The sequence below is a fragment of the Solanum pennellii genome, chromosome 2 (assembly GCF_001406875.1).
Source record: "Solanum pennellii chromosome 2, SPENNV200".
In the NCBI taxonomy this organism is placed as follows: Eukaryota; Viridiplantae; Streptophyta; class Magnoliopsida; order Solanales; family Solanaceae; genus Solanum; species Solanum pennellii.
The window spans coordinates 46,278,930-46,302,828 of record NC_028638.1 but is presented as its reverse complement, the minus strand read 5'-3'; the positions used below and the strand labels follow the sequence as shown (position 1 = coordinate 46,302,828).

General features: G+C 33.7%; 2 protein-coding genes across 3 annotated transcripts in view; one reads left to right on the top strand and one right to left on the bottom strand.

Annotated features, from left to right (window-relative positions):
• Window positions 1–2,543, bottom strand: part of LOC107011562 (glyoxysomal processing protease, glyoxysomal) — a 7,630-nt gene extending 5,087 nt beyond the window's left edge. The window contains exons 1-6 of one of the 2 annotated variants that reach the window (XM_015211110.2): window positions 2,257–2,543; window positions 2,101–2,147; window positions 1,831–2,017; window positions 1,465–1,512; window positions 1,281–1,361; window positions 581–724 (exon numbers count right to left, since the gene is read on the bottom strand). In XM_015211110.2, coding sequence (XP_015066596.1) covers window positions 581–724; window positions 1,281–1,361; window positions 1,465–1,512; window positions 1,831–2,017; window positions 2,101–2,147; window positions 2,257–2,322 — 573 coding nt within the window. In that variant the 5' untranslated portion in view covers window positions 2,323–2,543. Of the gene's footprint in view, window positions 1–580; window positions 725–955; window positions 1,080–1,280; window positions 1,362–1,464; window positions 1,513–1,830; window positions 2,018–2,100; window positions 2,148–2,256 lie in introns of those variants that run through there. The other variant, XM_015211111.2, reaches the window with a different exon arrangement.
• Window positions 2,544–8,483: 5,940 nt separating this feature from the next.
• LOC107009135 (putative E3 ubiquitin-protein ligase RING1a) lies at window positions 8,484–16,982 on the top strand. Its single transcript, XM_015208409.2, has 10 exons — window positions 8,484–8,718; window positions 8,872–8,914; window positions 13,641–13,699; window positions 14,612–14,693; window positions 14,781–14,901; window positions 14,997–15,038; window positions 15,369–15,860; window positions 16,038–16,145; window positions 16,249–16,461; window positions 16,654–16,982. Exons 1-10 carry the CDS (start codon window positions 8,595–8,597, stop codon window positions 16,717–16,719), a joined length of 1,350 nt encoding a protein of 449 aa, XP_015063895.1. The 5' UTR covers window positions 8,484–8,594; the 3' UTR covers window positions 16,720–16,982.
• Window positions 16,983–23,899: the final 6,917 nt, after the last annotated feature.

The window sequence follows — 23,899 nt, the reverse complement described above, 5'->3', positions numbered from 1 at the left end:
GGGGGGGGGGGGACAAGAATATTCAATGCAGATATTGTTTAGACCATCCTAAAGAAAGAGCTAGATTAAAATGGACAGTTCAAAGACTCATGTGGAACAGAGTTCTTTTCTCATGCCATTTTGCACTTGACATCCTGAGACTCAAATGAGCTCCTTTCCAATAACACTATTAAATGCTTATACAAATACTAATATGTTACCTACCATAAGAACATACTGAGTTGAAGCTCAAAATGTAAATTAATGTTTGGGAAAATCCCCAAGTCATTAGATATCAAAGAACGTCACTGACTACATTGTACAAAACCAAAATTTTAACTTACTCTACCTGTATTTCCAGACAGTTCATACAGTAATACAGATACCTTTTTAATATAAATCAGATTCATTAAGAAGAGACCTAGATAATGGTAAAAAGTATTGACAAGGCCCCATGAGTGGCTTGACCAAATCTATTGATCTGGTTGTACAATCATCTATAGATGTACAGAGATTATTACATATTTACTTATTTACGCAAAAAGGTTTAGAGATTTTCATGGTTACACATTACAAGTGCCAAATGAAGGAAACAACATACCTGTCTGCGCTTGGTGTTAATAAATGATTGATGAGCATTTCCATAGGCAGCTAGGGACCAACCCACCTCCCATCCATGTTCAATTGAACTAGAAGAACCTTCGATGAGTGACTGGACAGCAGCAGATGACACGGGGATGTCAACCTTCAGCAAGAATACCAGACACAGTATCAAACACATTTTCACGCTTCATCAGTAACAACATAGTGACAAAGAAGAACACCAGCCATAATAGTGAACAGTGAAGAACTAATGCCAAAAACTAGTGTTGAGTGGTTTAAAACTAGGTAACCCCTCAATTCCATTTTATACAACAGTAGTCTAGTATAAAAAGAATGAACCTTTCCATTTTAAACTCTTCAACTTTAGACCTACCATTTAACCCTTGACAGCATATGCTCTTATGGCTGTAGAAATGTCATGATATGTTTAAGACCACCACTTCTGAAGGTCCTTTTAGTATGCGTCAAAATCTTCTCTCTTTTTTTTAACTCCATACCTAGTCAAATAACGCCATATATTATGAGATATAGGGAGTATTGATTTATCATTACCGTGGCAATGCAAGTTCACGGGCACAAAAAAACAAATGACATCAGTCTAGAATCTAAAAATGCAAATAAAAGTCCTATATAAGATAAAATAATGGGTTTTATGATAACCATCATTCAGATTACAAAATTTTATCACAATGTCCTACCACTCTTAGGAGTTCAGCAGGTAGCCAGTTCAAACCCTCCTTGCTAGACTCTTTGAGATCATTCTGCAGTTTTATTTCTCCCTGTAAACCATGGGCAAGGACATCCAATATCAATTTAATATCCACAAACCTAAACAGAAATTCTCCTACCGAGTAAAAAACATTGGCAGGTTCAAATAAATACCTCCCGCAGTATATCAATTTGAGCACCAGGAATCAGCTTGGGCTTATCCTGCAAGATGGTAAAACCAAAAATAAATAAAAATACATGAAATAACACCAGGAAAATCTTCCATTTTCAACCATTCAAAAGTTGTACATATCTAAATTTACAATCTCTTTATTCTTGACATTTTCATTTGCACTTAATGACCTGATCTTATTGGAATCGACATGTGATGTTAAGGACAACTAGATAACTTCTAATATAGTATACATAAGTATCTCAAAAGTGATTCATTTTTTATTAAACTGCTTCTCCAATCAAAGATCATCATATAAAATGAGTAGGACGGAGAAATTATCACTGAAAGAATACTAAGAATCCAACCTTTGATATGTCACTTGTATCCTGTTGTACGACAAATGGCTCAATAACAGAAGCCACAGTTAAAACCAAGAGGTGACCTCCAATAGACTGCAACTTGCTTTCACCCTGAATCTGCTCAGACACCGAACCATTAACAAAGGAACTGGGCAAAAGCACCCCAGATGCTGATAGTGTCGTCTTCCCAGAACTACCCACAAAATTGCACTCAATTTAACAACTTCCACTTCAGTACACAAAATAAACAACATACAGCTATGCAAAATTACTCACTTGTAAAGGTGAAAAGCATGTTTTCGCATCTTCAGGCCTTTTGGGTCCTTCAAGAACAGTAATTTGAAAAATCAAAACTAAATAGTAAGATAAGCAAAGTAATATAAAATCATATACATGTGTTATATGAATCTTGGCTAAGGAAAAGGGACGCACCGGGCCTTGAATTCTGACCATGACGGCATAATTGCGGGCAACATTAACGACTTCAGGAAGACCCATTAGAAGAAGAATTTTGGGGATCTGCCCCTGCTGGAAGCACAAAGAATCAGAATTGTGGCAAGAATTTAGAGAATCGAAACATGGTTGCCGGAAGCTATGAGCTGACCAAGGCAATTGGATTGCGGTTCACGAAATTTTAGGACATCGAAATTCGAAACTATCAACTCGGGGGTTTAATTACTCCCCAGTTGATCGCTTTTTTATTTTTCCTTCAGAAATTATAAATAAGAAATAATGTTATTAATTTACTCTTTAATTTTTTTGATAATTTTACTAATATAGAATGAACACTTTTAAAATGATGATACAAGAATAATATAAAATTTATATTAATTAATATTTTCTTGATTCAATCATGTGGATAGACAACTAACTATAGGATAACTATATATTTAATATATAATGATAGATTAATATAAGAGGGAAGGGAGGGAGTACTCTACTATCGGTCCTTTTTTCCATTCCATTTTCTTTTTCTTTTTAATTTTTTATTACTCTCTTACTTTTAATTATAATAATCAAATTGTTAAGTCATGCTATAAATTTTTAGTTTAGGGTGATGGAGATGATGGTAAGCATGGGCTTGGAAGTTTTTGTGAACCAGTGTACATGTTGTGATGTTCCTATAAAGTCGTTTAGCAGTATAGAGAGATGAGAAGGAACAAAAATGGTGTTTATATTAATATAAAAAAGGCTTACTATGATTTTAGGAATATGTTTGAAGCTAAATGTGTTTGTGGAGTATATTAGTAAGATCAAGGATATGTATGATGGAGTCGAGATCTATGTGAGAATAATGAAAAGACTCTAAGCACTTTCAAGTTTTGTTAGGGGTGCATTAGGGACCGGTCTTTAACCCATTTTTATTTGGTGATAAGTTCATTGAGGCGATAAATTCAAAATAAAGTTTCATGAGACTATTGCAAATGACATTGTTTGATTGATGAGATTCACGAGGAAGTAAAATGCTAAGCTAAAGATTTAGAAAAAAGTTCACAAGTGAAATGGTTTAATTGTGACCTTAGACAAAATTACCTAGAGTACAAGTTTAGTAACGTAACACGTGGATATGAAAGTGAGGCTTAATACACAAGTTATTTAAAATAGAGGAAGTTTCAAGTATTTGGATCTATTATTCAAGGAAATTGATGAGGATGTCACTCACATATTGATGCACGTGGATCGTATTCGAAGTCTTGTGTGATAAGGAGGTATGATTATAACTCAAAGAAAAGTTCTACAAATTTGTGATAGTTAGACCAATTGTATTGTATGAAGCATAGTTTTTGATCAATCAAGAACATCACGATAAAAGTTGAAGAAATAGGATTGTTGTGATGGATATATGAGTAAACCATGAGAAGATAGAATTGAGGATACTTAAAACAAGGGAGAGTGGCTTCGATGAAGGATAAGATATAAAAAGTGAGACTAAGATGATTTAGACATGTGAAGAGGAGATGTTCGAATGCCCAGTGCAGAGGAGGTAGAGGTAAAGGTAGATCGAAGAAATCTTGATTAGATAGGACATGATGCAACTTCAACTTATCGAGGACATATCTTTAGTCTGAAGTTGTGGATAACACAAACAGTTGAATGTTAGTACTTAGTAGATAGTAATGTATTATCTTGTTATCCATTCATATTAATATTAATAGGTATAATATTACATTTATAGTTTGTTTTTTTTTTTTTTTTTTTTTATGGATATGAACCATTTGTCCTCTTTTTGGTTTGAGGGTCTATTGAATATAATTTCATTATTTCTAGGTACAGAAACAATGTTTAGATGTACTCTGTCTTTTCTAAATTTTAATTTGTGAAATTAGGCTAGGTATGTTGTTATCTTGCTTTTACTTAGTTTATGTTATTTTGATTTAACATAAATTTTAAAAACATAAATGATTGTTTCAAATTTTTTATGCTTATAGAAATATGTGAAAGTTAATAGTAAAAGATTTATAAAATATCAAAGAGATAAGTGGTTGAAACACACCTGAACTTTACCTTTTTTTTGAGTTTCATACCCAAACTATCAAAAGTGTGAGAAACACACCTAAACTATTACACTTTAGTTTGAAAAACACACCTCTGTGCTGACTGGACCAAATGTGTGTGTACACACTCTTTTACGCACGTGTAGCCTTTTTTTTCCATCCACATGGCTTCTTCTTTCTAAAAAAATAAAATATCAAAAACACACCTAAACTATATAATTGTTTGACTTTCCTACCTAAATTATTAGGAGGGTGAGAAACACACCTAAATTATCTTTCATAAATTTGAGAAACACACCTAAATTGTCTATATCAACATTGAAGGCATATTCTTTTTTTCCCCCAATGCATGTCCTACCTCACTCACAAGTATACCACCGATATGAAACCTCAAATTTACGTACTTAGTGTCCATTACCTTAGAAAATTGAAATATGCAAAGTTTAATAAGACAACTATTGTTCATGAAATCAGTAGCTATAAATCGCCATCAAAATTAAGTTCAGGAGTAAAGAAAGTGTACCTTATGTAGTCAATTTCTTCTCCTTTCAACCCTTTTCAAATGGTATGAATCAAAACCTACAAAAATATACAAAATCGTTAATATTTTGAGACAAAAATAAGAACCCTAACATTTTTTGACAAATGGGTTACTAACCTTCAAACCATGATGAATTTGTGAATTAATAGTGAAAGCCCTAATTTTGCTCAAACTATTCACACACAAAGATCAGCTGAAAAATAGAGAGGATGCTTCTATATATTGAATGTTAAACTTTAAACTTTTGCCATGGTGGAATTTGTTTCCACGTGGCAATCTATGTGGCATTTAAAATAAATAAATTGAGAGAGTGTAATACACACACTATCACATTTTACTTGAGGTGTGTTTCTTAAACTAATGTGTAATAGTTTAGGTGTGTTTCTCACACTTTCGATAGTTTGGGTATGAAACTCAAAAAAGAGGTATAGTTTAGGTGTGTTCTGACCACTTATCTCAATATCAAAAGAGACATTTTCAAAAATAGTAAAAAAGAAAAAGTAAAATAAATTAAAATAGAGTGAATACCCCGCCCGCGCCCCCTCCCCCACCAAAGAACTAAAGGGGAAAAAGTCAACAAAATTGCGGCGAAAGAATTTGATGCATGAATTCACCATGCCACTTATATCGTATCAGAATATAATATTTATTTTGATTATTTTAAAATCAATTATATTATATTATATTATTAAATTTATAATTAGATAATAATAAAAAATTTCAATAATAATCGATTTAATTAAGGGCAACTTTCACATATAGCAAACAAAAAATTCATATTTGTATGCTATAGCAAACTTTGCATAATTGCGCTCCATAGCAAACATAAAAACTGTATAATTCGCTATACATATACAAGTGTATAATTCGCTGGCCTAAATTGTATAATTCGCTGGCCTATTTCGCTGCAATTGTATAATTCGCTATCCTATTTTCATTGCAATTGTATAATGCACAATTGTATAATTCACTGCTTATTTCGCTGCAATATTAAGTGTATAGCAAGAAGATATATGTTTTTCTTTCGCTTTATACAAAACAGAAACAGAATTATACACTTCTATGTATAAAGCGAGAGAGGCGAGCGAGAATGGAGAGTGGCGAGCGAGATTTCTAGGAGAGAGACGCTGGCAAATTTTAGCTAATGTTTGCTATGAAGCACAATTAAATCAAACCCTAGCTATTCCATTTAATTTAGGTTATTAGTTTGCTATTATATACAATTTTCCCTTTAATTAATCATATCATCACTTTCATTTTTATTTTTTCTTTTCTCTTCACTTATTATTCAATAAATCTATTTTATTTTCAATCTTATATGTATTTTTAAGATAACTCTATTTTGTAATTTATTTTTTCTATAAATTTATCTTTAAAATTATTTATGCATGATATTATGTAAAATAGATAACAATACTATTATTTAAATTTTATATTAATTAAAATAATAACACAACATAATATAATATATCGTAAAACATACTTAACAATTATCCAAACAAATTTAGATATCCTTTTCCAATCTCGCCAAAAACTTTTCTCTCTTTCCTCCCTCCTATTGGCTTGTTTGCATGAGATATTTTTTTTTTATAAAATACAATATTATATTGTATTATATTTTATTTTTACAACATACAACATTAAAAAAAATATATTATTTTTATGGTACAAGATACACACGTCAATAATTTGAGATATTAATTTTCAAAAAAAAAAGTAGGATACAAAAAAAAATTATTATAAACAAGGATAAATAATAAAATCCAATTTATTAGATAATAAACAAGACAAAAAGAACAACAAAGATAACAATGCATAAAAATATATTTATCCACATATTTTGAGAAATTTTTATACGGGGTTATATCTTATCCTTGTTATTATACTTTGGAGGTCATATATTTTTACTCACAATTACATTTTGTTCGAATATAACTTTCCTTAATCGAAACAAAGAAAATATTTCTTAAAGTATGAGAACAAATTGGCAGTGGTGGATAATTTTTTCTCATTTTTATTTCATGATATATTTATTTATATAAAATTGAGATGAATTTTCTTAGTCTTCAAAAATTTTAACTCTTAATCTAAATAAGAAAAATCAAATTCAATATTTTTCTAATTTTCTTGAAATATACATGAAAAGTAAATAATAAAAAATTTATATGAGCTATCTTTAATTAAATTAATAAAAAATTACCGATGAACCATGTAATAAACCGTGTACCAAAAACATTTATAATATTTATTTTATTATGTCGTCTAGTAATAGCATTTTATTTTAATAGAAAGTTGTGTTCTTATACAAATATTGATGTTGTTTTTCTTTTCTAAAATTACAGTTTAATTACTTTAATAAACCATCAAGGCAAGGTAGTTCTATAATTTGTTTTGAATAAATATGTGATGAAGAAAAAATAGAAAATTATATTCAAGCTTCGATTGGATATAGATTTTGAAGTTGAAATTTGAAAATTTGAGTTTCTAAAGTTGTGTTGACTTGCATTTATTCGGAAAAAACTTGGAGTAATATTAGTAAAAAGTCAAATTATCCCCTAAAAAACTATAATTGTATTACCTTTTTGAAATTTGAATTCAAATTTTGAAGATTTTTATTGGCAGATTAATATTTTAAAATAAATTAAGATGTGTATGATAAACAAATATTTAAAATAATTTTCTAAATTATATCCAAAATCTATGATCAAATATGCTAGTCGGACTGCAATTTTTTTTTATGTAGCTTCTAGCTTAAAAAACATAATCAGGTTATATATATTCAAACAAAATATAATTATGAGGGCGGTTATAATTTAAAAGTATAGCATTAAGGGTAAAGTTAATTATAAAATATAATATGGATAATATCAACATCTCTTTCAAAAAAACAATGGAGTAAATATGACCTCTTGATTGTTTTATTTGTATTTATTTATTAGCACTCAACATTTATCAAATTAATACTCTGAATATGTGTGTACAAAAGGTGAATTTGATATAGAGGATTTCTTTTTCTTTTTATTTTATTTTTTAAATTCGATAAACATTATTCAAAAATAAAGAATAAAAATTCTCTAATTGAAACGGGGAAAAATAAACTACTAAAAATGACTTTCTACATTAATTGTATTTTTCAGTTAAACATATTTGTTAAATCACTTAATTGTAATTAAGTTGGCTTAGTTTGATGTATAAATAGTATATGCATCAATTTTTATCTTATTTTGGTGGCTATGAAAAGAACTTGATGTTTTTACCAACATAGTACTTACTAGTGTGAAGTTATTTATGGAGGACTCAATAAGACCTTTTTAGGTAAATTTCGAAATTCTGAAGAAGAAAATTGTACTAATAGGGCCTTTTTATCAATAATCATAAACATTCAGATTTCGCAAATCCAAATTTCCACGTTTATTTCTTGTCTTCTCCGCTTTACAGTGTGTGAAATAATAGAGTAATAAGAAAATTTCCGATTAAAGAATAATGCACCTTGTGCTTCAACTCTTGTACCTTTCTCTTTCATAAATCGTAATTGTAGTGAAATTGCCGAAAGGGGAATCCTGTACCATGTGCCTTAACACTTGTACTTTTCTCTTTCATAAATAAGATACTACTAATAAGCAGCGTGAAGAAAGCTATTTTCTTATTCACCTCTCTTCCCAGTCCACCACCATACACCAACGCCTCCGCCACCACCGTCGCTGGCGAGCTCACTTCTCAGCTTTGAATAGTCAATGCCTGCACAGAAGCGTCCGTACGAAACTTCTCCTACTCCTCCGCCACCGGACGAGAAGGACGATGATTCGTTACAAGGTAATCAAAATCACGACGAAGATGCCGATGACAGCGGCGGCGAAGGTACGTGTATACATAGACAATCCGTGTATATACATGTGTATAGATTTGTATGTTACATTTCATTTGTATATACACACAATTTTCAGCGGTGACTCGAGTTTCACTCAACATAACATGATGTTTGTGATTTTCTGCTCTGTGTTTGACTTTCAGATTCGGATGGAACTACTTGTTCGAGCGGCGGGGAGAAAGACGAGTAATGTGCTCTATCTCTTATCTTTTTCCATTTGTAGAGGTCTAAGTATGTTCAGATGGAATAATGCATTATATATATATATATGCACGATATGCGTATGAGTATTTTTGTTGTTGTGATGAAGTCAATGGTGTGATTTGGACTGCGTGGAATGTTAGAAACGGTGTATAACTTGAGATCCACTAGCTTTGTTTTGTAATTGAGTTTGTATTTCGCTTCTTATGAACATCGCTATAGGAGCTCTGTGGCTTTGTCTTTCAGTGGTTTGACTTCTTCTTTTTCGAGTTTTGGGAGTAATTAGTAAGATTTGTCTGAAATAACAGAACAGTTAGTAAATTTGAATTCTGATTAGCTTTATTTGATGCATCTGGTTTGTGCTTGCATGTGACATGTCCAGATGCAGGTCGAATCTATAATTTGATAGGGCAGGCCAACTTTGATTGAATATGATTATGAGGAATCATGCTGCTTAAGTTATTAGAAGATACTTTAGGTTTCAGTTATGAACTTGTATGAAGTTAGATTGTTTCTTGTATTTACTTTGACAATGTTTTGGCTGAGTCGATGAAACTTCTAAGTTTTATTGTTGCATCATTCCAACAAAGATCATGAGTGTCAAAGCCTCGACAAAATCATTGAACTCACAATTAGTCAAGATTGCGAAATTCATTCTTGTTGTTACTTGTTCATTTCCCACTTGACGTGGTAATAATGTTTCTTGACACATCGAGTTCTTCTAATACACGAACTCAACTTTTAGATCTGATTTTTCATAAGCTAGAACAGTCTTCAGCTTGTCCTAGTTCCATCTGTAATCTGCCCTTTACAAATGCTCTTCCATGTCTCTTGAATCTTTAATTCACTCTCTTTCTTAATTCATACATTTTTTGAAAGAATTTACTTTGTGATTCCTTATACATGAACTCAGAATATACGGACTCCTTCCATGAACATATAATTGACTGGACTCCGAAATGGCATATTCTCTTTTGACCCAAGCTATTAATATCTTTGTCATGGACCTCATGGTTAAATTGATAAAAGGAACTTCCAAATTGTAAACATCCTGTTGGATCTGGAGCCATTTCATGATAGAACTAGTATTGTTTTGAGCAAAACCATGTGCTCAGTTTTAGCGAGAGACATAGTGTTCGTTACATTCTTCTACACATACCTGATTAGGATTGCTTAGTGTAGATGAAAATTATTCCTCCAAAATAGAAGCCTGGTTGTCGCGGCGATAAATTGTTCTACAATTTGACCAAGTTGTTTTGTTCTTGAACCTTGATAAACTATTGAGTATCTAGCTTGTCATAGTTTCTTAATAATGAACCCTGAAAATGTAGTTTTAATTTCTCATTTTTTTTCCAGATAAGTTTCTTTTCGCTGATCTTTTAAAGCCACATGCTTAACTATTATGTATGTGCACATTTTTAGCTTTTCTAGAGAAATTCTGTTCATGTTCCTTACTTTTGATAGAAAAAGGCAAGACAAAACCAATAGGTATGAAATACACGTAACAGAATTGCTCAACCACTTGTGTGTTGTCAATCCATTCTAAGAATATTGTCATCGACCTAGGAAAGCATCAAGGCCCTGTTTGAAAAGCTTTTTGGGAATGTGTTTGGCGACATTTTTGGAAAATTTCCGAGTATAACTAACAAACTATTTTGATAATTGTTGTCTAAGAAGTTTTCTTCTGTCCCAGAGCGCTCTTCAGAAAAGTGCCTCAAGTTATTTTTAATTTCTATTGTACTTTTGAAAAACAGATCTGACAATTACATTACAAACATTCCCAGAGAAAAACATCAACAAAAAAAAAAACTCTCCTTAACACCAGCTAAAAGTTGAAGTTGCATTATTTCATATAAAATAGGGGAATCCTGGAGAGATGATCTAAATTTTTACTTTTTCTTTGAGTTCTTTTTATACATAAATGTCCAAGTGGTGTCCTTGTTAATGTTTACTACATGCTTTTGGAGAGCTAATGAAGAAAAATGTTGCAGTTTTTTCTTTTAAAGGGAAGTGTGCATAATATTTTTTATGCTCCATGAGAGAACTGTCATTTAGACTTGAATAAGCGCGAGTAATTAAGTTTCTCTTACTAGTAAATAACAATAGATACTAGAATAGCTGGTAACAGAAACATCAAAATGGTATGGGGAATGCACTCTAGTAGAAACAGTAAAGATCATTCTGTTACGATCTTGCTCTATGTTTATTACCACAACATGCCCTCAAATCAATGAAAGAGAGGCGAGACTAGATTTGAGTCTTTTAGTGGAGACATTAGATGTTTGATTCAAGGTAAAGAAGTTCTAGTGAAGTATAAAAATACTTTTTCAAAAAATAGTGTGGAAAAAATTAAATTCTCTGAGAAAGGAGTTAATACCTCATATGGTCACTCAACTATGCACTCTTCTCTCAGAAAGTCACTCAACTTTCAATTTTCACTCAAAAGTCACTCAACAATGCACTTCTTTCTCAGAAAGTCACTCAACTTTGAATTTTAACTCAAAAGTCACTCAACTATCCTCTCTTTCCTCAGAAAGTCACTCAATCTATTAAATTGTTTTTTTAAAAAAATTTGCTGATATTAATTGTTTATATAACAAACCAAAATTGTTAAAAAATAAAAATACCATTTAAACCATTTAGTGATCCACCCACCTAACCCGATCCATTGAAAAATATAATATGACCCATTTTATTTTGCCCTTAATCCTAAATTATTCCCTCTCTTTCTCCTCTGCTCCTCTACATTTTTCTTTTCATTTTCTTTTGTTGGCTTCCTTTTACCGGCAGTCATCCGAGCAGCAGATCGAGCACGCTGCTATGGGAGTTTCAATGTTACTATAACAGGCATCACAATTCAAAATAGCCAACAATGTCATCTCAAATTCGACAATTGCATAGGGGTATTAGTAAACAACAATGGAAAATGAAAAAGAAAAATGTAGAGGAGCAAAGGTGAAAGAGAGGGAATAATTTAGGATTAAGGGCAAAATAAAATGGGTCATATTATATTTTTTAATGAGTCAGGTTAGGTGGGTGAATCACTAAATGGTTTAAATGGTATTTTTTAATTTTTTAAAATTTTGGTTTTTTATATAAACAATTAATATCAGCAAATTTTAATTAAAAGAACAATTTAATAGATTGAGTGACTTTCCGAGGAAAGAGTGGATAGTTGAGTGACTTTCTGAGAAAGAAGTGCATAGTTGAGTGACTTTTGTGTGAAAATTGAAAGTTGAGTGACTTTCTGAGAGAGTGCATGATTGAGTGACCATCTGAGGTATTAACTCCTGAGAAAGATATAAGGGTTTGATTACAAGCGAATTCAAGTGCTTTCTTGTTACGCCAGGAAAGAAGTTAAACCTTTAAATATGTCCAGATAATTGTTTCTGTGTAATACATTAAGTTTGGTTAAAGTTAAAATAGTAGATATTGCTCCACTAGATCCATACCATAAGTTGACTGTTATGCATATAGTATCTAGAGTTACAATATACATCATCCATATAGTGATGAATGTTGAAACACTTTGCTAGATCGATTATCTGTGTGCCTAAACTAGAGGCAACACATTAGTCTAGGTTTTCGTTCAATTGACAATAATTACATATGCATACAGACATCCAGGGTAAACTTAGTCCTAATCATGTTTTATTTGTGTTACCTATCAAAACAGTGTTTGTTTCTGGTTATAATTTACTTTTTAGTATATATATGATGCTACTTGCTCCTAATTTCATGACATCATCATCTTTTGAACGGTATATATCAAGATCTATAGTAGCTGGAATCAGGCCCTCCCTTTCATCTCGAGGATTTTTTGATAAGTAAAATTCCTTCTATTTTTTTTTTGAGAATTAATTCCTTTCAAGCTGATTCGACAAGATTTGTTGAGTTTGCAAAGGATTCTGATATTGTAGATTTAATGATATAGTATGACCTAATGTTCTTTGACTTCTTGAATATTAACTTGAGTTTGGTTGCGCATCAATATAAGTTGAAGTCCACATGAGCAACAAATCGTTGAAAAAATACAAGATGGTTTTATTCAAATTCAATATAAATTGTGGTTTTCTTTCTCCTATTGGTAGTATATTGTATAGCACTCAGCTGTTATTATTAGTATATGATAGTTTGCTGAACATCTAAGTGATTAATGCTAACACTAAAATTGTCTTTGACACCTGCCGACTTTTCCTTCTTTTCTACTATCTTCCTTTTATGCCATCTCTCCAAGGAATAATTTTATCGGTAATAGATATAGTTTTTCTTATTGAGAACTATTTTAATGCGGAATTTTTTTTTTGAGATGGTGACTAGCTTTATAGTGAAAATGCAAAACACGGTGGTGGGACATATTTATAGAGTGTATGAAGCAAAAAGATATAAACCACCAAAGTATCTACTGTCTTGGAAAGATTCTAGAACTTCTAATAGAGACTCAGTATCTTCTATACATTCTTGTTTACACCCAAAATAAAACAGTAGACAATAACTTAGTTTTATCTTTTGGTTTTAGTTGGTCACTTGCTCGTCTTAAAAGCATCTTAAATTTCTCTCCCTCCGTATAATCTCCCCATATGGAACCTGGGACCATGCTCCATCTTCTTTTCTGAACTGTTGAACCTCCACTTCTGTGCCAACTCGACAGATTTTTTGAATATGGGGTATCTGGATTTTGGTTATTGTGCTTACATTTGCTTGATTGCAGATTTATCACTGTGAGACTTTCAGAAATTCGCAAAGAAGTACAGTGTCCTATATGTTTAGGTATGGGTCTCTGCTCTTTCTTCACTGTCTTTATTATTTAATGTTATTAGAGTTGGATATGTCTGAAGAGAATATGTCACAGCAAGATACTTTAAGTGTCACACCACCCTATCAAATTCAGCATTTCAAAAAACCCACTAAAATGCATGTCAGTTTTATGTGGTTTTTGGAAAGTCATGATGTAAAATGATTATGCTGCCTTCATTGTCCTGTGGGCATGTTAGAGGTTGGGAGTAAGAGAAGGTGAAGCCTCCTCTTAGCTAGAGTTATGTTTCAATTGTTATGACAGTATGTACCAGGATTACTAATGAGCCCCCCAAGCCCAGTTTGAGATTCTAAGAAAATATCACGTTCAACCATAATAATTGCTCTTTTCATGTTATAATTTTTCTATATTTGTTCTTGTGAAATGAGAAACATGTCTCATTGAGACTCTATTATCTACTAAATGGGTTTCTTCTAGTAACCTCAATTTTCGGTCTCTACCTCTTGTGATCTCTGCTTGCAATTGTGCTGATTGGGACTTCTCTTTCTTGTCACTAACTGATATAGGTGAATTATTGTTTAGCTGCCTACATTTTCTATTGTTCAACTTATGATTGATATTTCTTCTTCTTTTTTCCCAACATTGAGAATTCCTATGTGGATTCGTTACATGTTTCTTTCCTATTGATTAAGGAACACATAGTTCCAATCTCGGAGCCATCTGGGGAATGCTTATGTGAGAAAACAGAATTGGTATTGACACTTATTCACTAAGGAGAGCTACATTAATTTCTGATGAACTGTTTGAGGAGCTGTATTTGACTATGATTTATATACGGGGGGATCTCCTCTAGAACATAGTGATAACCTCTGTTTTTGTAATGTATGTCAATTGTTGTTACCAGTTTACCTCTGTGAAACATGCAGGCATCATACGGAAGACCAGAACAGTTATGGAATGTTTGCATCGATTTTGCAGAGAATGCATTGACAAGTCTATGCGAATGGGGTACCTACTAAACTTATATTTCACTAGTTGAGACCTGAGAAGTAACGAGTGTTTGCTTATCCAGTTAAGTATGTCAACTATATTTAGGAACAATGAGTGTCCTGCTTGTCGTACCCACTGTGCTAGTCGCCGTTCTCTGAGAGATGATCCGAACTATGATGCTCTAATTGCATTTCTATATCCAGATATTGATAAATTTGAGGAGGAGGTACTATTATGGTTTACTCTAGAATGTCTCATGGCAAAGGTCTACCATTGACCTGTTTCATTGAAATGGACTTACCTCTTTTGTGTATCACTCAGGAATTTGCTTTTCATGAAGAGGATAAAGCTTTAAATAAGCAGGTAAACCAATCCAAGTTCAGTGCCAAAAATGTATTCCATACATATTATTCTCTACTAGCAGATATTTTTATTTCCTGTAAAATTGTCAGTTCGTCCTAGATATGTAAGTTTGGCTGATTCCACATGCAATGTCAAAGAGAAGTGTGGAAATATATGACACGTTTCTCTCAATATTTATAAGTGATGTTATATCTATAGCAAAGGGCAGATATGGGTCATTAGGTATTTTGTACTTTTTGAACACATGGATCTGAGCTCCAATAACCTTCTGAATGCTTAGAGTTTCCTTTACCTTTTCACCATTTCATATTTTGCTTACTCTTTGAACAGATACAAGCTTCAATCGCACAGACGTCACAGCGACAATCCGAAGCACTGGGAAGGAAACGGTCTGCAAGAGCAGCAGCTTTTACGAGGAGATCTCAGGGAAACTATCGGAATTTAAGGGGAAGAAGAAATTATCAGGGTGCTGAACACCATATATCTGATGAGGAAGAAGATGGTAATCATGATGGCAAGGATTCTTCCTCTGCTGATGAGCGCTCGATAGAAGTCAAACCAAAGCGACAGAAAAAGAGGGCAGGACGGCCTTCTCAGGCCTCAGCAGCCAGTGAAGAAAATGATGCAGAAACAAACCAAGAATCATTTGGTGCATGTAGTGGACTTATTCGCTGTTCAGAGATTCTTGCCTGGGGAAAAGGTGGCATGCGAAGTAACAACAGGCATGGGGGTCTTGGTGGAGGCATTGGCAAAGTCTCCAGGAACAGCAGAGTCTCGAAGCTAATTGCTTCTCTATCTCGTTCAGATGAATATGAAGGGAAGGTACAGCAAACCAACACTAGTACTTATTGGATGTTTTCCTTTTTGTCTCCGTCTGTACATTTGTGATTATCCAATATTCACTATTGCTATTTGATTGTTGCTTTCTACGATTGAGGTATCAAGTAGATGGATTTTGTTTGGTTTGCAATGCTCTAAATGGATTTTTTTCCCTTTCAGTTGGATGCCAGACTTATGCTTGTTTCCTTTTCCGAGGAGGATATACCAAGTTTGCAACGACCTTACCTTAGTTGCCAGCCAACTATGGAAGTTAAACATTTAAGACAGGTATTCTACCGGTCTTAACCTTTTTCACACTTGTATAAACCTAAATTGCAGATAGATGAATGTATGACAGCATGCTTCATTTGAATATATTATCTATATGCAGTATGTAGCTCAGCAGACTTCCATAGAAGTCGCGGAAATTGACATAGTGCTGATAAAAGAGAAGAACCCCACTGACAACCCTTCAAGTTCTGATATCATGGCCATTTCCAAACCCATTGTTGAAGATCCTTCTAAAGCAGAAATCCAGACTGTGGAAGAGCATCAGACATTGGGAGAAATCCAAGAAACATTTGGTTTGAACCAGCGTAATCTGGTAAGCTCCCTCTTAGACGACATCCACTATTCCAGAAACATGTCGACAGTCTTATATTTGATAGTCTAACTGATGCATTATAATGATCTCTCTTTTAAACAACACAGTGGTCCTGAATCTGCATTCTTCCATTAATTCTCATCTTTCCTTTGATTTATCTTGAGCATATCTAACTAGCTTGCTGTCTTTCAGATCTTGGCATACCAACGAAAAGCAAAGAATGGGACAGACCATGATGAAGTGAAGGTGACAATGTAATTTTGGCTATACAAAATATAATGTAAGAAGTGTAATTTCAACTGGGGTGCGGAGTTCTCTGTAAATCCATATAGAAAGTAAGTAGCTCAGTAAGTTGTATCATACAGAAGTAGTTCATTATTCAGGAAAGGCAACCCACCCAGCTACAATGACTCAGCGTTTATTTGCCTTGAAGTGATTTATGAACACATTAGTGTAATGGATTTATTTACACCTTGAAGTGGTTATGAACCCATCAGTTTAATGATTTACTTACGTTCTTATGGAGTCGTTTCATGTTGTATGATCCAAGTGATTGATACAGCGTTATCAAGCCAAGACGTTGGCTTGATGCATCAATTTATAAGAGAAGAATGGTGCTGCTTCTGTCACATTTGACTAGTCGCGCCTTGTCTTGGTGTTTTAAACTTATTCAACTAGCTAGGATGTAAATTAACCTTCTGTTTCTTGCTTAAAGACAATTTCAATTCAAAAACGAGTACGGAGCCTAAAAGGTACAAAATATTAATAAAAATTCCAAAACGGTATATAAAATTTTATATTACCCAAAACGGCAAAATCGCTGCATCAACAGCGATTTACTTTCCCGGAAAAAGCAAAATCGCTGCCTCGGCAGCGATTTTGCTTTTTCCGGGAAAGTAAATCGCTGTTGATGCAGCGATTTTGCCGTTTTGGTTGATATAAAATTTTATATTACCCAAAACGGCAAAATCGCTGCATCAACAGCGATTTACTTTCCCGGAAAAAGCAAAATCGCTGCCTCGGCAGCGATTTTGCTTTTTCCGGGAAAGTAAATCGCTGTTGATGCAGCGATTTTGCCGTTTTGGTTGATATAAAATTTTATATTACCCAAAACGGCAAAATCGCTGCATCAACAGCGATTTACTTTCCCGGAAAAAGCAAAATCGCTGCCTCGGCAGCGATTTTGCTTTTTCCGGGAAAGTAAATCGCTGTTGATGCAGCGATTTTGCCGTTTTGGTTGATATAAAATTTTATATTACCCAAAACGGCAAAATCGCTGCATCAACAGCGATTTACTTTCCCGGAAAAAGCAAAATCGCTGCCTCGGCAGCGATTTTGCTTTTTCCGGGAAAGTAAATCGCTGTTGATGCAGCGATTTTGCCGTTTTGGTTGATATAAAATTTTATATTACCCAAAACGGCAAAATCGCTGCATCAACAGCGATTTACTTTCCCGGAAAAAGCAAAATCGCTGCCTCGGCAGCGATTTTGCTTTTTCCGGGAAAGTAAATCGCTGTTGATGCAGCGATTTTGCCGTTTTGGTTGATATAAAATTTTATATTACCCAAAACGGCAAAATCGCTGCATCAACAGCGATTTACTTTCCCGGAAAAAGCAAAATCGCTGCCTCGGCAGCGATTTTGCTTTTTCCGGGAAAGTAAATCGCTGTTGATGCAGCGATTTTGCCGTTTTGGTTGATATAAAATTTTATATTACCCAAAACGGCAAAATCGCTGCATCAACAGCGATTTACTTTCCCGGAAAAAGCAAAATCGCTGCCTCGGCAGCGATTTTGCTTTTTCCGGGAAAGTAAATCGCTGTTGATGCAGCGATTTTGCCGTTTTGGTTGATATAAAATTTTATATTACCCAAAACGGCAAAATCGCTGCATCAACAGCGATTTACTTTCCCGGAAAAAGCAAAATCGCTGCCTCGGCAGCGATTTTGCTTTTTCCGGGAAAGTAAATCGCTGTTGATGCAGCGATTTTGCCGTTTTGGTTGATATAAAATTTTATATTACCCAAAACGGCAAAATCGCTGCATCAACAGCGATTTACTTTCCCGGAAAAAGCAAAATCGCTGCCTCGGCAGCGATTTTGCTTTTTCCGGGAAAGTAAATCGCTGTTGATGCAGCGATTTTGCCGTTTTGGTTGATATAAAATTTTATATTACCCAAAACGGCAAAATCGCTGCATCAACAGCGATTTACTTTCCCGGAAAAAGCAAAATCGCTGCCTCGGCAGCGATTTTGCTTTTTCCGGGAAAGTAAATCGCTGTTGATGCAGCGATTTTGCCGTTTTGGTTGATATAAAATTTTATATTACCCAAAACGGCAAAATCGCTGCATCAACAGCGATTTACTTTCCCGGAAAAAGCAAAATCGCTGCCTCGGCAGCGATTTTGCTTTTTCCGGGAAAGTAAATCGCTGTTGATGCAGCGATTTTGCCGTTTTGGTTGATATAAAATTTTATATTACCCAAAACGGCAAAATCGCTGCATCAACAGCGATTTACTTTCCCGGAAAAAGCAAAATCGCTGCCTCGGCAGCGATTTTGCTTTTTCCGGGAAAGTAAATCGCTGTTGATGCAGCGATTTTGCCGTTTTGGTTGATATAAAATTTTATATTACCCAAAACGGCAAAATCGCTGCATCAACAGCGATTTACTTTCCCGGAAAAAGCAAAATCGCTGCCTCGGCAGCGATTTTGCTTTTTCCGGGAAAGTAAATCGCTGTTGATGCAGCGATTTTGCCGTTTTGGTTGATATAAAATTTTATATTACCCAAAACGGCAAAATCGCTGCATCAACAGCGATTTACTTTCCCGGAAAAAGCAAAATCGCTGCCTCGGCAGCGATTTTGCTTTTTCCGGGAAAGTAAATCGCTGTTGATGCAGCGATTTTGCCGTTTTGGTTGATATAAAATTTTATATTACCCAAAACGGCAAAATCGCTGCATCAACAGCGATTTACTTTCCCGGAAAAAGCAAAATCGCTGCCTCGGCAGCGATTTTGCTTTTTCCGGGAAAGTAAATCGCTGTTGATGCAGCGATTTTGCCGTTTTGGTTGATATAAAATTTTATATTACCCAAAACGGCAAAATCGCTGCATCAACAGCGATTTACTTTCCCGGAAAAAGCAAAATCGCTGCCTCGGCAGCGATTTTGCTTTTTCCGGGAAAGTAAATCGCTGTTGATGCAGCGATTTTGCCGTTTTGGTTGATATAAAATTTTATATTACCCAAAACGGCAAAATCGCTGCATCAACAGCGATTTACTTTCCCGGAAAAAGCAAAATCGCTGCCTCGGCAGCGATTTTGCTTTTTCCGGGAAAGTAAATCGCTGTTGATGCAGCGATTTTGCCGTTTTGGTTGATATAAAATTTTATATTACCCAAAACGGCAAAATCGCTGCATCAACAGCGATTTACTTTCCCGGAAAAAGCAAAATCGCTGCCTCGGCAGCGATTTTGCTTTTTCCGGGAAAGTAAATCGCTGTTGATGCAGCGATTTTGCCGTTTTGGTTGATATAAAATTTTATATTACCCAAAACGGCAAAATCGCTGCATCAACAGCGATTTACTTTCCCGGAAAAAGCAAAATCGCTGCCTCGGCAGCGATTTTGCTTTTTCCGGGAAAGTAAATCGCTGTTGATGCAGCGATTTTGCCGTTTTGGTTGATATAAAATTTTATATTACCCAAAACGGCAAAATCGCTGCATCAACAGCGATTTACTTTCCCGGAAAAAGCAAAATCGCTGCCTCGGCAGCGATTTTGCTTTTTCCGGGAAAGTAAATCGCTGTTGATGCAGCGATTTTGCCGTTTTGGTTGATATAAAATTTTATATTACCCAAAACGGCAAAATCGCTGCATCAACAGCGATTTACTTTCCCGGAAAAAGCAAAATCGCTGCCTCGGCAGCGATTTTGCTTTTTCCGGGAAAGTAAATCGCTGTTGATGCAGCGATTTTGCCGTTTTGGTTGATATAAAATTTTATATTACCCAAAACGGCAAAATCGCTGCATCAACAGCGATTTACTTTCCCGGAAAAAGCAAAATCGCTGCCTCGGCAGCGATTTTGCTTTTTCCGGGAAAGTAAATCGCTGTTGATGCAGCGATTTTGCCGTTTTGGTTGATATAAAATTTTATATTACCCAAAACGGCAAAATCGCTGCATCAACAGCGATTTACTTTCCCGGAAAAAGCAAAATCGCTGCCTCGGCAGCGATTTTGCTTTTTCCGGGAAAGTAAATCGCTGTTGATGCAGCGATTTTGCCGTTTTGGTTGATATAAAATTTTATATTACCCAAAACGGCAAAATCGCTGCATCAACAGCGATTTACTTTCCCGGAAAAAGCAAAATCGCTGCCTCGGCAGCGATTTTGCTTTTTCCGGGAAAGTAAATCGCTGTTGATGCAGCGATTTTGCCGTTTTGGTTGATATAAAATTTTATATACCGTTTTGGAATTTTTGTTAATATTTTGTACCCTTTAGGCTCCGTACTCTTCAAAAACATCCGCTGATTTATTTCTACGAGATTTTATTGGAACTCTTTGTTTGGATATTTACCCTTAGTTAATGGATTGTCTTTACTCGAAAAATTGGCTTCTCATTAGCAACAAAGTATTTCGTCTGGTGTACGTTGGTGATGATGAATTAATGTCTGTAGATCAGCGAGTTTTCCTTTTTTAACCTTTGAGAAGGGAATAGATTTCTTTTCCTTCCTCCATGAATAGTTTTAAGAGGAAAATACAAGATAGTTTTAAGAGGAAGGTACGATTCGATTTTTAATTTAATCAATAAAAAAATACTTGTAAAAATAAATATATGACTTTTCTCTCAATTTGAGCGACAAGACAATAGAGTAACTTTATAAGTGCTCATGAAATCAAAACAATAATAACTAACATCAAAAGAACTATATAAGTAGAAATCAAGAAAAATAAAGTTCTTACTTTAGATTTTGACGTTTTGAATGTGAAGTTTTAAAGTGCGAATGGAAGGCTAAAGAACAAATACACTAACTAGTAAGCTATTGAGAGTTGATATTTATGTATCGATAGAGTAAATTATTGTAGTGTTATCAATAATCAAATATTAAAAATCAAAATCAAACTGATAACCCATTTTCTTTATAAAATTATTTAAAAATCATTTAGCCAAAATTAATAAATTAATAACATTTTTTAAAATTTCATTTATTGATCAATTCAATATTTACACTTTTTTCAATTCAATTTATCGATTCAAACTCTTTAAAAAAAAAACCTAATAAAGAGTTTTGAGCAGCCGGCTTGATATAGCCGTCAATATGGGCTAGGCCCGTTGGACCGGCCTGGCCTAACCCGGGATTTAGTAGGGGTGGGCTAAGATTTTTGAAGCCCATTTAAGAAAAGGGCTTTTTAGCCCGGCCTGAATAAGCCTGTTGATTTGAGGGGCTTAAGAAATATAGGTAGGGCCGGCCCGTGGGCCAATAAGAATTAATTAAAAAAATATAATATAATATTAAAATTTAAAATTAAAGAGAGTACAAACTCAAAATAATTAGGTTAATATTTTTATGGGAAAATTGTATATAATAGGAAACTATTAACTCAAATTAAATGTTATAAATATACTTTGATTTAATTGTACCCTATAGCATACTATAGCTATTTTCGCCATTCTCATTTGGTACAGTCTCGCTCGCCTCTCTCGCTTTTTATACAAACACAAATGTATAAAATGCTTTTGTGTTTGTATAAAGCAAGAGAAAATTGTATAGATACATATATTTTCGTTCCCTTCTCTCCCCTCTCCCAGATCTCGCTCGCCACTCTCCCTAATCTCGCTCGCCACCATCGCCTCTCACGCTTATACAAACAGAAACGAAATGTATAAATTACGTTTCTGTTTGTATAAAGCGAGAGAAAATTTATATACACATGCAAATACATATATTTTCATCATATACACTTATAATTATATAATAAAAATACCCCCTTGCCCAGTTTCTTTTGTCTTTCTCTCTTTCTCGTTTTATACAAATTTAAATTGTATATAATTTCTCTCTTTCTCATTATATACAATTCGATTCAATTCTATATTCGCTACCCAGGTCTCTTTTGCCTTTCTCTCTTTCTCATTTTATACAAATTCAAATTGTATATAATCGTCCTATACACTTATAATTGTACAATACAATTATTCCCCTGCCCAAGTCTCTTTTGTCTTTCTCTTTTTCTCGTTTTATACAAATTCAAATTGTATATGATTTCTCTCTTTCTCTTTTATACAAATCGTTTTATACAATTTGTTTCAATTGTATATGTATAGAAAATTATACATATATATGTTTGCTATAGAGCGCAATTATGCAAACTTTGCTATAACATACAAATATGAATTTTGTGTTTGCTATATGTGAAAGTTGTCCTATTTCTATTTATATATTTTTACTTTTACTTGGAAAAAAAACTTAATAAATATTATAAAGACAATTTTATTTGTGGATTTGATTTACAAGTAGTAACATAAACATGATGTAATATTGTTTTGTCGATATTTATGATAATATTTTTAAATTATAATTTATAATTTAATTTAATAATTATAAATATATATACTTTTTTTAAAAAGTGGGCTGGCCCGACAAGCCCGTAGCCCACGTACTCGTGGGTTGGGCCGACCATTTTCAGGCCCACGTCAAAAATGGGCTAGCCCAGCCTGGCCTGTAAAATGTCAAAGTCTGTATGGATTAGCCCGGATGGGGTGGGCTAGCCCATATTGACAGCTCTACGGCTTGAAAATGAATGACGCAGGTCTAAATTACCGTTTAAGCAAATATCACATTTGGGAACTTATATAATAAGAAGTACATTAATTGTGTATAGAATTAAAAATCTACCTAAGAGAATCGATACACCATTTCACTGTTTATATAAAATAAAAGCTTGAAATAAATAACGCATATATAACTAGATCCTAAATAATCAATTTCTGTATAATTATATGAACTTTCTCATAACAAATACAAATATTACAACCTAAATATTGTTAAATCTGTTTAATTTCTGTATAATTATATAAATTTCTCATAACTAATATAAATTTTACAACCTAAATATTTTTCGAGTTATAATTCATATGACATTATTCAATCGGTGACAATCTCAAATTTATGATCTAGATTACTATTTCACCACTCGCTAATAAAGTATTTAAAACTTAATTATTTTCATTATTAAAAAAGTTGGAGTAGTTATTTGATCCGATCTCTTATTTCTCAACACGTCATTTCAGTGACATTCAAGCCGGACCCACATATCTTATCCCCTACCTAGAGTTGATTATGATGGATGATAATGACTAATGAGACACTGCCAAGTTTCATTTAATAATTATTTTAAAAATTGAAACCAGATAAACATGAACTTGCAAAAGCATAATTACACTTAACCCATCAC

Coding starts and splice junctions, on each gene's coding strand:
- LOC107009135 (XM_015208409.2), top strand. CDS start 8,595: ATGCCTGCACAGAAGCGTCCGTACGAAACTTCTCCTACTCCTCCGCCA. Junction 8,915..13,640: donor AGCGGCGGGGAGAAAGACGA/GTAATGTGCTCT, acceptor GCTTGATTGCAG/ATTTATCACTGTGAGACTTT. Junction 14,902..14,996: donor TTGATAAATTTGAGGAGGAG/GTACTATTATGG, acceptor TGTATCACTCAG/GAATTTGCTTTTCATGAAGA.